Source organism: Bos indicus x Bos taurus, chromosome 13, assembly GCF_003369695.1.
Source record: "Bos indicus x Bos taurus breed Angus x Brahman F1 hybrid chromosome 13, Bos_hybrid_MaternalHap_v2.0, whole genome shotgun sequence".
Classification (NCBI taxonomy): Eukaryota; Metazoa; Chordata; class Mammalia; order Artiodactyla; family Bovidae; genus Bos; species Bos indicus x Bos taurus.
In genome coordinates this window covers 19449340-19463247 of record NC_040088.1, presented here as the reverse complement: position 1 = coordinate 19463247, position 13908 = coordinate 19449340, and the positions used below count along the sequence as shown (strand labels likewise).

At 42.7% G+C, this 13908-nt stretch overlaps 1 protein-coding gene across 2 annotated transcripts in view; it reads right to left on the bottom strand.

Moving 5' to 3' along the window:
• PIGU (phosphatidylinositol glycan anchor biosynthesis class U) overlaps positions 1 to 10629 on the bottom strand; it is a 90727-nt gene extending 80098 nt beyond the window's left edge. The window contains exons 1-3 of one of the 2 annotated variants that reach the window (XM_027558752.1): positions 10468 to 10531; positions 9670 to 9805; positions 7231 to 7295 (exon numbers count right to left, since the gene is read on the bottom strand). In XM_027558752.1, coding sequence (XP_027414553.1) covers positions 7231 to 7295; positions 9670 to 9793 — 189 coding nt within the window. In that variant the 5' untranslated portion in view covers positions 9794 to 9805; positions 10468 to 10531. Of the gene's footprint in view, positions 1 to 7230; positions 7296 to 9669; positions 9806 to 10467 lie in introns of both variants that reach the window. The other variant, XM_027558751.1, reaches the window with a different exon arrangement.
• Positions 10630 to 13908: the final 3279 nt, after the last annotated feature.

Sequence of the window (13908 nt, the reverse complement as noted above, 5' to 3'; positions counted from 1 at the left end):
CCATGAACTACATTCTCTTGATTTTCCACCCTTTCAGCTCTATTTGCTAGTACCTCTTTCCCTTCCCAACCTTGATGTACTGGATAGCTCCAGGTCCTCTAATTCTTCTTTATGTAAATTCACTCTCTAGATATCTGTTATCTATTTCTGTGTAACAAATTATCCAAAAACTTAATAGCTTAAAACAGTACACATTTATTACCTCACACAGTGCCTAAGAGTCAGGAATCCAGGAATGGCTTAACTGGGTGGTTCTGGCACAGAGTCTCTCGTGAGATTGAAGCCAAGCTGTCAGCTAGGGCTGCAGTATCTAAAAGAGCTTAAGTATCTGCTCCAAGCTTACTCATATGGGTGTTGACAACAAGATTCAGTTCCACAACACAAAGGCTTCCTTAAGGTTGGTCATGACATGGCTTCCCCCAGAGAAAGTCTACAATGGAAGCTGTTAACTGGGGAGATCATACCCCAAAATCACAAGGCCACTGCTACCTCCCTGAAATCCTGGATTGAGACCCTCACCTCCAGGTTGGCTACTCTACCTGAGAATCCACCTGCTCTGACTGGGCTTACTACAAGACCAATGTGAAGGCTGGCGTGGCAGATGACTTTGGAAAGAAGTTTAATTCCTTACAGGTTCCCATGTCACAGCATAAATATACTATCCAGTTGGAGGCTAAAGAAAAAGATGCAAATACTGTTCTGAGTTGTTTCTCTCAAAGGCCAGGACTAAGGAATAGGAGACAGCTGGAGAAGATGATGAACACGGTTCCATTTGATCAGTAACCATTAAGAATGTGAATGAAGTTTTTCCAGAAACCAAATTAGACAAGAAGTAGCCCAATTTATCTTATACAGGAGGAAGCTCAGGCGCTCATCTTACAAACACTGGACATTAAAAACAAACAAACAAAAAATTAAATAAAACAATTTTATTAAAAGATAGATAAAGACGAGGGGTAAAGGAGGAGAGAAATAGGTGAGGGAGATTAAGAAGCACAAACTTTCAGTTGAAAAATAAATGAGTCACAGGTCTAAAATGTACAGCATGGGGAACATGATTAGTAATCATGTAATGTGGTATTGGAGAAGACTCCCGAGAGTACCTTGGAGATCAAACCAGTCAATCCTAAAGGAAATTAGTCCTGAATATTCATTGGAAGGACTGATGCTGAAGCTGAAGCTCCAATACTTTGACCACCTGATGCAAAGAACTGACTCAATGGAAAAAGACCCTGATGCTGGGAAAGATGGAAAGCAGGAGAAGGGGACGACAGAGGATAAGATGGTTGGATGGCACCACCGACTCAATGGTACATAAGCCTGAGCAAGCTCCAGGAGCTGGTGATGGACAGGGAAGCCTGGCGTGCTGCAATCCATGAGGTCACAAAGAGTCAGACACAACTAAGTGACTGAACTGAACTGAATCTCCTTGTATATTGATAAATGACAACTAGACTTATGGTGAGCACTTAAAAATGTATACAAATATGTAGTCACTATGTCATACACTGGGAACTAACACAGTGTTGCACGTAAAATATACTTCAAAAAGAAAAGAGAGATCAGAGTAGGAGGGAAAACTGGATAAAGATAGTCAAAAGGTACAAATTTTCAGTTATAAAATAAATAAGTTCTATCTAAGGATGTAATGTACAATAAATGATAAATATAGGTAGCACTTCTATAGTTATAAATGAAAGTTAAGAGAGTAAATCCTAAGAGTTTGCATCACAAGGGAAAAACCATTTCTATTTCATTAATGTATCTACTGTGGTCATCATTTCATAATGGATAAAAGTTAAATCATGCTGTATAAAACTTACACAGTGTTGTATGTCAATTACATCTCAATAAAAGTGGAAAAGAAAAGATACCAAGACAGATAGGGAGATATAGAGATTGAAAGAAAATCCAAACTCCTAACCATGTCTACAAAAAGTCCTGTATCATCAGGCTCCTAATTTCTTACAACTTATCTCTTATTATTCTCCTTTGCTCATTCTGCCTTAGCAACACTGATCATCTTTCTGCAACTCACAAATGCCAAACTCATTCCCAAATCAGGGCCATCATATGGCTTGCTTGATTCATTTAGATCTCTTATTCAAATTTCACTTCCTCAAGTGCCTTCCCTGAACACACTAAAATAGTCATATATATGACCACCACTCTTTATCCTTTTGCTGCTGCTGCTGCTGCTGCTAAGTCACTTCAGTTGTGTCCGACTCTGTGCGATCCTGTAGACGGCAGCCCACCAGGCTCCCCCGTCCCTGGGATTCTCCAGGCAAGAACACTGGAGTGGGTTGCCATTTCCTTCTCCAATGCATGAAAGTGAAAAGTGAAAGTGAAGTCACTCAGTCGTGCCCAACTCTTAGCGACCCCATGGACTGCAGCCTACCAGGCTCCTCCATCCATGGGATTTTCCAGGCAAGAGTACTGGAGTGGGGTGCCATTGCCTTCTCCGCTTTATCCTTTTACTCAGCTTTATTTTTCTATATATACTTACCATTTAACTACCACATCAAACTTAACATCAAACTACCGCACAATTGCACTCATCTCACATGCTAGTAAAGTAATGCTTAAAATTCTCCAAGCCAGGCTTTGGCAATATGTGAACTATGAACTTCCAGAGGTTCAAACTTGTTTTAGAAAAGGCAGAGGAACCAGAGATCAAATTGCCAACGTCCTCTGGATCATCGAAAAAGCAAGAGTTCCAGAAAAATATATATTTCTGCTTTACTGACTATGCCAAAGCCTTTGACTGTGTGGATCACAATCAACTGTGGAAAATTCTGAAAGAGATGGGAATACTAGACCACCTGACCTGCCTCTTGAGAAACCTATATGCAGGTCAGGAAGCAACAGTTAGGACTGGACATGGGACAACAGACTCGTTCCAAGTAGGAAAAGGAGTACGTCAAGGATGTATATTGTCACCCTGCTTATTTAACTTCTATGCAGAGTACATCATGAGAAACGCTGGGCTGGAGGAAGCACAAGCTGGAATCAAGATTGCTGGGAGAAATACCAATAACCTCAGATATGCAGATGATATCACCCTTATGGCAGAAAGCGAAGAAAAACTAAAGAGCGTCTTGATGAAAGTGAAAGAGGAGAGTGAAAAAGTTGGCTTAAAGCTCAACATTCAGAAAACTAAGATCATGGCATCTGGTCCCATCACTTCATGGCAAATAGATGGGGAAACAGTGGAAACAACAGCTGACTTTATTTTTCTGGGCTCCAAAATCACTGCAGATGGTGACTGCTGCCATGAAATTAAAAGACGCTTACTCCTTATAAGGAAAGTTATGACCAACCTAGACAGCATATTCAAAAGCAGAGACATTACTTTGCCAACAAAGGTCCGTCTAGTCAAGGTTATAGTTTTTCCAATGGTCATGTATGGATGTGAGAGTTGGACTATAAAGAAAGCTGAGCGCCGAAGAATTGATGCTTTTGAACAGTGGTGTTGGAGAAGACTCTTGAGAGTTCCTTGGACTGCAAGGAGATCCAACCAGTCCATCCTAAAGATCAGTCCTGGGTGTTCATTGGAAGGACTGATGTTGAAGCTGAAACTCCAATACTTTGGCCACCTGATGCGAAGAGCTGACTGATTTGAAAAGACCCGATGCTGGGAAAGACTGAGGGCAGGAGGAGAAGGGGACAACAGAGGATGAGATGGTTGGATGGCATCACCGACTCAATGGACATGGGTTTGGGTAGACTCCGGGAGTTGGTGATGGACAGGGAGGACTGGCGTGCTGGGGTTCCTGGGGTAGCAAAGAGTCGGACACAACTGAGTGACTGAACTGAAGTGAACTGAACTTACCATTAAAGTGAAATCACATTTAAAAAAATTTAGCTTTATGGAGGTATGCTGCTGCTGCTGCTAAGTCGCTTCAGTCGTGTCCGACTCTGTGTGACCCCATAGACGGCAGCCCACCAGGCTCCCCCATCCCTGGGATTCTCCAGGCAGGAACACTGGAGTGGGTTGCCATTTCCTTCTCCAATGCATGAAAGTGAAAAGTGACAGTGAAGTTGCTCAGTCGTGTCCGACTCTTAGCGACCCCATGGACTGCAACCTACCAGGCTCCTCCATCCATGGGATTTTCCAGGCAAGAGTACTGGAGTGGGGTGCCATTGCCTTCTCCGTTATGGAGGTATAGTTGGTATAAAAAAGATATACAACTTGACATGTTCTGACCTATGTATACACCCATGAAAGCATTACCACAATCAAGATGGTGAACATATCTACCATTCCCAAATGTTCACCTATTTTACTGTTCATTCCAAAGGACCAACTGTATTTCTATGCCTTTCCATACTTTCTGTTTTCTGTTTCATTTGTTTCCATTCAGGTAGTTATTATTCCTTTTATTCTGCTTACTTTTGAGTTATCTTCTTTTTCTAGTTTCTTAAGATAGAAACTGAGGTCAATGATTTGAGACTTTCTTCTTTTTTAATATAGGCATTTTACATCATAAATTTCCCACATATTTTGATAGGCTGCGTTTTCATTTTCATTCATTCAAAATACTAATTTCCCTTCTGATTTCTTCTTTGATCATGGGTTATTGAGGAATATGTTACTTAGCTTGCAAATACTCGGGGATTTTCCAGGTATCTTTCTGGTATTAATTTTTCATTTGATTCCACTGTGGTCAGAGAATATACTTTGTATGACGTCAATCCTTTTATTAAATTTATTGAGCCTGTTTTATTTCTCAGAATATGATCTATCTTGCAAATACACACTTGAAGGGATTATGTATTTTGCTGTTACTGGATGGAATGTTCTGTAAATGTCAATGAAGTCAAAATGGTTGGTGTATTGTTCAAGTTTTCTCTATCCTTGTTGACTCTGTCTGCTTGTTCTATCAATCACTTACAGAGCGATACTGAAATCTCAGACTATAACTGGAGATCTGTCGATTTCTCCTTGCAGTTCTATCCATCTTCATGTACTCTGAAACTCTATTAGGTGCATAAGCATCAGGACTGTTATGTCTTCTTGATAAACTGACCCTTTCATCATGATGAAATTATTTTCTTTATCCTTGGCAATATTCTTTGCTCTTTTTACTAACTTATTGTCTGTTTCTCTCAAAAATATGAGAATAATAATGCCAAGGACTGTGTCTTGTTTTATACCCCTAGCATCTAGCAGGGTCGCTGGCATTTGGTGTGTACTTAATAACTCTTTGTTAAAGGAAAGAGAGAAGGGAAGAAGGGGTTGGAATACATATGCAGATACAGAGCGAGGCACTAGGAATAAGTGATCAAAAGATGCCAGAACACGTTCTAAGCAGCACATATCATAATGGGTAAAACAAGTACAGAGGCAGTTTCAAGAGTATGATATGAGTCATGAAAAGGATAAGCACAAGATGCTTTGAAAGATACAGGAGAAACATCTAACTTAGTCTAAGGTGATGAGGGATGGCTTCCTGGAGGAGGCAAAACCTAAGCTAGTATCTGAACAGCAGGGTCAACCACAAAAAGAGAGAAGAATGGCCCTCTATAAAAAGACAACAGCACAAACAAAGACATAGGCAAGAGAGAATATGGTACTGAAGCATAATAAAACCATGTCAGAACTCTGTCAGGGGTTCCTATTCTGTAGAAAACATACTGCCTAAGGCACACAGCACACTGAGGTCTCCTGGCTACTAGGCTATGTTTGTATATTTCTGTTCCCAATTTCTGAATTGTGTGCTCATAGTCTCATAGAGACTTCCCTGGTGGCTCAGATGGTAAAAGCGTCTGCCTACAATGTGGGAGACCGGGGTTCGATCCCTGGGTCGGGAAGTTCCCTTGGAGAAGGAAATGGCAACCCACTCTAGTATTCTTGCCTGGAAAATCCCATGGACGGAGGAGTTTCGTAGGCTACAGTCCATGGGGTCCCAAAGAGTGGGACACGACTGAGCGACCTCACTTTCACTTTCAAAGAGTCTCAAATTTTTCCTAACCTGTTTCTGCTAGCAGTTCTTATTATTGTGGTTCAATTAGACAGTAATACAAAGATAACGAAGTATGAATACAAAAGAGTTGTTATCTCCATGAGAACCAAATTGAATGCTTTAAAAAGACTAGATAGGAGAACCAAAAAAACTGTTCTCAAAGTAGGTATGAGGGAGATAGTTGTAAAAATTAAGGGCTAAATTGCCTAATTAGAAGACGTCTAAATGATAAAGCCAATAAAAAAGGTCTGGGGCTTTCCTGGTGGCTCAGTGGTAAGGAATTTGCCTGCCAATGCAAGGACATGGGTTCAGTCTCTGGTCCTAGAAGATCACATGCTGCGGGGCAACTAAGCCTGTGCACTACAACTAAAGGGCCTGTGCTCTAGAGCCCAGGAGCCACAACTACTGGGCCCAGGCACTATAACTACTGAAGCCCTCGGGCCTACAGCCCATGCTCCACAGCAAAAGAAGCCATCACGATGAGAAGCCCGAGTACTACAACCAAGAGTAGCCCCTGCTCGCCAAGACAGAAAGCCCACGCAACAGTGAAGACCCAGCAGAGCCAAACATTAAATTAAAAAAAAAAAAAAAATGGGGAGGAAGAAGTGGAAAGACATGTGGTTGAGGGAGTGAGCAGGACCCACAGGGCTTTGTATGCACCCTAAGGTGCTTGGATTTTATCCTGAAATCAGTGCCAAGCAGGACAGTGACAAAATCAGATTCACATTTCAGGAAGATGGCTCTGACTACAGGATAAAATAAAAAGGAGCAAGACTGAATGCAGAAGGACTTGTCAGGAAGCTGTTGTAGTAACCCAAATAAGAGATGATAGTGACCTAAGAGTGATTTTACTATTCTTAAGAACAAACTTTATGGGTTAAATGGCTTTGGTGGGCTTTCTAAGAAACCAACACTGCTGACACAGTTTTCACAGGAAAGCATGTTCCAAAGAACAAATTACATGCCAATTAGCATATAACCTATTCGTGAACTACGAACTGTTTACAACTTATCTGCCAACAAAAATGGTAACTTCCACAGAAGTCTCATCTGCTTCCCCAAATTACAATCTAAATCTGGATCATTTCCACTGCAATTGTGAAACCCTCTTCTTAAGCAGAAGACATCTAAAAAAAGGGGCTGTTTCTAAATATGATTTTCAAAAATAGATCTTTTTAAATGTTTGTACAAAACAGAGGTTAGGTTTGGCATCTGTGACTATAAACTACTCTTAGTACCCAGAAAAGAAAGCAAAAACACTTACTTCATGAAATACTGCTCCAGAATAAGGAGACACTCCCAAGTCCAACAGTGAGAGGCCTTCAACCACTGAAAAGTAAGACATCCAAGTTCACTCTTACTTTAGAGACATATGCAGACTGGCCATAAACCAAAGTGCTAGATAACTCCCAAGAACAAGAAGGGCTTCCCAATTTGTCTAACCCCATTTTACCTCATTCCCAGCAAGTGATTTTAAGTCTTGATTTCAGATGATGGTGAACCTTCTTCCCTACAGAGCAACTCTTTTCATTGTGGGGCAACACTCATTATGAAAAAATTTTATATTAAACCTTAACATTCCTTCAATCTTCTTCTAACTTCCACCCATGCTAAAAAGGGTTTTGTTTGCAAATTCCCTGGTGGTCTGGTGGTATGGACTTGGCACTTTCCTGCCAGAGGCCCAGGTTCAATCCCTGGGCAGAAAACTAAGATTCTGCAAGCCCCTGCCAAATAAATAAATAATAACAAGTGTTTCACTTCTACATATTCTGCTCCATTGCAAAAAACAGCCAAATAACAAATTAGAAGCTGTGAGAAATGTGGAATAGGAAAATGGGCAGTTGTTCTCATATGCTGACTGTTTGAGTGACATTTGTTATTAACTTTTCTACAAGCAACATGTATTTTCAAGTGTGTGCCTCTTGATCCAGAAACGATTGTTCTTAGGGTAGTTTATCGGGGGAAATAACTGGACAAGTGCCCAGAGAAATATGTTCCTTATTATGCTCAGAGTACTAAAATATTAAAAATTAATATTTCATTAATGTTTCATTAATGGATATGTATGTAAATGAATTAAGAAGTGTATACATATATGTAGGCTTCCCTGGTGGCTCAGACGGTAAAGTGTCTGCCCGCAATGCAGGAGATCTGGGTTCGATTCCTAGGTCAGGAATATCCCCTGGAGAAAGAAATGGCAATCCACTCCAGCACTCTTGCCTGGAAAATCCCATGGATGGAGGAGCCTAATAGGCTACAGTCCATGGGATCACAAAAAGTCAGACACGACTGAGCGACTTCGCTCTCCTTTCCTTTCCTTTATACATATATGTATGGGTGGATAGAGAAAAGCACTTTATAGTTAGAAATCATACTTCGCTATTAATAATTGAATAAATAAACAGGTAAAAGAGAAAAGAAAACTCTTCCTTATAGAGAAGTGTAAATGTCAAATGTAGAGGAAAGATGAAAATAGATAATCACCATTTGGCAGATCCCACAGTAATAATCATGAAAGGCAAGTGTCAATAATGGATACTAAAAATTAGTGGGTAAAAATATGACTGGAAACAGTATTTGCAAGGAGAAAAATAAAAACTTATGTGGGTAAACCTGGCATTCACTATCTTTCTCAAGTGACCTACCTTAATATCACCAGTAATATGCTGACCAGTTAACATTATCAATATCAAGTTCCTCCTGACATGATTCATAATGATGGAGATAAAAAAACTTCTGTGGTGTTTATGCCAAAAATGTGGTTCTTACCCAAAAAACCTAACTTCAATCTCATCATGAGGAAACATCAAGAAAACCTAAACTGAGAGACAAAATAACTGGCCGACTCACTGGAAAAGACTCTGATCCTAGGAAAGATTGAAGGCAGGAGGAGAAGGGGGTGACAGAGGACAAGATGACTGGATGGCATCACTGACTCAATGGACATGAGTTTGAGCAAGCTCCAGGTGATGGTGAAGGACAGGGAAGCCTGGCCTGCTACAGTCCATGGGGTTGCAAAGAGTCAGACACAACTGAGTGACTGAACAACAACATGAAGGAGGAAGCATCCCAGATAGGAAGAGACAAAGGATAGACAACGATTAAATGCAATATGGGATCATGATGGGATCTTGGACCAGAGAAAGGACATCTGTGGAACAACTGGTAAAAATTCTGTAGGTTAGTTAATGGTATTGTATCAATGTTAATTTTCTGGTTTAGGTCATTGTACTATGATTATGTAGGATATTAGCAGGACAAGAAGCTGGGTAAAGGGTGGTAGTGGTGATTCAGTTGCTAAGTCATGTCTGACTGTTGTGACCCCATAGACTGTAGCTTGCCAGGCTCCTCAGTCCATGGGATTTTCCAGGCAAGAATGGAGTACACTGCCATTCCCTTCTCCAGGGGATCTTCCTGACCCAGGAATCGAATCTGGGTCTCCTGCATTGCAGGTGGATTCCTTACCATCTGAGTCAACAGGGAAGCTATGGGATAATATTAAAACTCTAGCATTTAACGTTTGAGAACATGAAAGGGGACTTCTGTGGTGCTGTTCTGTTTGTTGATCTGGGTGCTGCCTACATGGATGTAGACAGTTTGTAAAAAATTTCTTGAGCTCTAAGTTTATTACACTTTAGGAAGAAAGTTTTTTAGAAAAATCTTCAGACTCTGGCCCTAACCTCACCCCCATCCCATTACTCACCTACTTTGGATATGTTCACTTCCTTCAACATTTCTTGATCCTGTTTATCTTCTACCTGGAACTTCCCTTTCTCTAATCTCCCTTTCCAAACTCTGCTTCCTTCAAGAGTTAGCTCAAATTCCATAGCCTTAAGAAACTGGAAAAGGAGGGGATGCTTTCTTCAAGATCAGAACTCCAAGGAAGGAACTGGATGTACACAGGAAGTACACTTTCCACAAATGCTTATAATTATCTATTTCTCCCATTAGCCTGTGGATCCTTTGGCCCAAATTCTGTCCCTTTAATATAAAACACTGTTCTATGAAGAACTGCAAGACCTAGGAAGACACAGTAGGAAAAACTGCACTGCAAGTCCCAGACGGAGAATAGGCTTCTAAGCACACTCACTCACACCCTTTCCTCGCTTAGGCAGGATTGGTCCCCGCACTGGGCTCCCCTCACAGCCACCCCACACCCCAGGGAGCATCATGTGCGAATCTCCCGCCAAATCCCACTCCAGCCAGCATGCACTTCCCTTATCCTGACCCTTCCTCAGATCACGCCTCTCAGCGCAAAACCCGTGTGGGACACACCCCCTCAGATCCCCACCCCGCAGGTGACCGGCCTGTAGGGCCCCAACCTCACCACTGCCCCACGCTCCCTCCTCCCAGCAGCCCCGCTCTCCCGCCTTCTCTAAGTACGCTTGAGTGGGTCAGTTTCCTCAGAATCGAGCTTGCGGCCAATGCCCCCGCCTTCCATTCACAGAGGCCAGGAGCGCACAGGCGGGACCTGACCGCCTACTCGAGCCGGTGGCCTCACCTCTCTTCCAAGAGCTCAGTGGGGACACCACCTCCACCCGCTCCGAGATGAACTCGGCCAGACTGGAGCGGAACAAGGCCGCCCGCACGGTCACGGCCACCACCAGTACCAAGGCCAAGGGAGCCGCCATGATAGCTGGGGCGGGCGCGCAGGCGGGGAGGGAAAGGCGAGTCGGAAGAACCTGGACCTGCGTACCGCCCCCTGTAGTTCCGCGGACCGGCGCACCTCGCTACTATCGTCGGAGCGGCCAGACTGGGGACTACCACTCCCAGGAGGCCTTGCGGCGAAATGGGGCCGGGACGACGGCAAGCAGGGCGTCTCAACCTCGCCTCAAAGGGTTGGGCGACGTCTCAGACGGCAGTAGGTGAGCTGTAAATCACCCAGAGAACGAAATGCTCCTGAAAGAAGAAAGGTGAAGGCAATTGTCGTCCTAGGATTGTGAACGAGATTTAAAAGACGTTTGTTTCACTCATGTCTATGTTTTAAATGCTTCAGTTCAGTTCAGTCAGTCGCTCAGTCGTGTCCGACTATTTGCTTGGGAGTCCCTTGGACTGCAAGGAGATCCAACCAGTCTATTCTGAAGGAGATCAGCCCTGGAATTTCTTTGGAAGGAATGATGCTAAAGCTGAAACTCCAGTACTTTGGCCACCTCATGTGAAGAGTTGACTCATTGGAAAAGACTCTGATGCTGGGAGGGATTGGGGGCAGGAGGAGAAGGGGACGACAGAGGATGAGATGGCTGGATGGCATCACTGACTCGATAGACGTGAGTCTGGGTGAACTCCGGGAGTTGGTGATGGACAGGGAGGCCTGGCGTGCTGAGATTCATGGGGTTGCAAAGAGTCAGACACGACTGAGCGACTGAACTGAACTGAACTGAATTGCAGCAAGCCAGGCCTCCCTGACCACCACTAACTCCTGGAATTTACTCAAAATCATGTCCATGGAGTCGGTAATACCATCCAACCATCTCATCCTCTGACATCCCCTTCTCCCGCCTTCAGTCTTTCCCAGCATCAGGGTCTTTTCCAGCATCAGGGTCTTTTCCAATGAGTCAGTTCTTCACATCAGGTAACCAAGCTTCAGCATCAGTCCTTCCAATGACTATTCAGGACTGATTTCCTTTAGGATGGACTGGTTGGATCTTCTTGCAGTCCAAGGAACTCTCAAGAGTCTTCTCCAACACCACAGTTCAAAAGCATCAATTCTTTGGTGCTCAGCTTTCCTTATAGTCCAACTCTCACATCCATACGTGACTACTGGAAAAACCATAGCTTTGACTAGATGGACCTTTGTTGGCAAAGTAATGTCTCTGCTTTTTAATGCTGTCTAGGTTGGTCATAGCATTTCTTCCAAAGAGCAAGCATCTTAATTTCATGGCTGCAGTCACCATCTGCAGTGATTTAGAGCCCCCCAAAATAAAGCCAGTCACTGTTTCCATTGTTTCCCCGTCTATTTGCCATGAAGTGATGGGACCGGATGCCATGATCTTAGTTTTCTGAATGTTAAGTTTTTTTTTTTTTTTTTGAATGTTAAGTTTTAAGCCAACTTTTTCACTCTCTTTCACTTCCATCAACAGGCTCTTTAGTTCTTCACTTTCTGCCATAAGGGTGGTATCATCTGCATATCTGAGGTTATTGATATTTCTCCCACCAATCTTGATTCCAGCTTGTGCTTCATCCAGCCTGGCATTTCACATGATGTACTCTGCATAGAAGTTAAATAAACAGGGTGGCAATCATACAGCCTTGACGTACTTCTTTCCCAATTTGGAACCAGTCTGTTGCTCCATGTCCAGTTCTAACTGTTGCTTCTTGACCTGCATACAGATGTCTCAGGAGGCAGGTAAGGTGGTCTGGTGTTCCCATCTCTTGAAGAATTTTCCACAGATTTATGTTTTTAAAGAGTATTAAATACGTGTTCATTGACTTATTCTACAGTTTGTTTTTGTTCAGTCCCTAAATCCCCTCCAACTCTGTGACCCCGTGGACTGAAGCATGCCTGTCCTTCGCTGTCTCTGGGAGTTTGCTCCAACTCATGTCCATTGGGCCCATGATGCCATCCTGCCATCTCCTCCTGCCCTCAGTCTTTCCCAGCATCAGGGTCTTTTCCAGTGAGTCCACTGTTCACATCAGGTAGCCAAAGTATTGGAGCTTAAGCTTCATCACCAGTCCTTCTGATAAATGTTCAGGGCTGACTTCCTTTAGGATGGACTAGTTTGATCTCCTTGCAGTCCAAGGGACTCTCAAGAGTCTTCTCCAGCACCACAGTTAGAAGGCATTAATTCTTTGGTACTCAACCTTTTTTATTGTCCAGATCTCTGACCCCTACATGACTACTGGAAAAACCATAGGTTTGACTATACGAACCTTAGATGTCAAAGTGAAGCCTCTGCTTTTTAATATACTATCTAAGTTTGTCATAGCTTTTCTTTCAAGGAGCAAGCATCTTTTAATTTTATGGATGCGTTCACCATCTGCAGTTATTTTGGAGCCCAAGAAAACAAAATCTATTGTTATTGTTATTGTTATTGTTATTTCCCCTTTCCCCACATCTATTTGCCATGAAGTAATGGGTCCAGATGCCATGATCTTAGTTTTCTGAATGCTGAGTTTAAACCAGCTTTTTCACTCTTCTCTTTCACCCGCATCAAGAGGCTCTTTAGTTCTTCTTCACTTTCTGCCATTAGAGTGGTGTCATTCTGCATACCTGAGGTTGTTGATATCTCTCCCAGCAATTTTGATTCCAGCTTGTGATTCATCCAGCTCAGCATTTCATATGATGTATTTTGCATATAAGTTAGAGAAGCAGGGTGGCGACATACAGCCTTGACATATTGCTTTTTCAATTTTGAACCAGTCTGTTGTTCCATGTCCAGTTTTGATTGTTGCTTCTTTACCTGCATACAGGTTTATTAGGAGACAAGTAAGGTGATCTGGTATTCCCATCCCTTTAAGAATTTTCCATGTGCACGCTAATTCGCTTCAGTCATGTCCGACTCTTTGCGGACATGTCCATTGGACATATGGACTGTCCATTCTCCAATGGACTGACTGTCCATTCTCCAGACAGGAATATTGCCAGAATTCTCCAGGCAGGAATACTAGAGTGGATTGCCATTTCCTCCTCCAAGGGACCTTCCCGACCCAAGGATCGAACCCAGATCTGTTATGTCTCCTGCATTGGCAGGTGGGTTTTTTTGTTTTGTTTTTTTTTTACCACTAACACCACCTGGGAAGCTGTAATCCACAGTTGAAGGCTTTAGTGTAGTCAAAGAAGCAGAAGTAGATGTTTTTCTGGAATTCTCTTGCTTTCTGTATGATCTAACGGATGTTGGCAATTTGATCTCTCATTCCTCTGCCTTTTCTAAATCCACCTTGTACATATGGAAGTTCTCAGTTCACGTACTGCTGAAGCCTAGCTTGAAGTATTTTGATCACT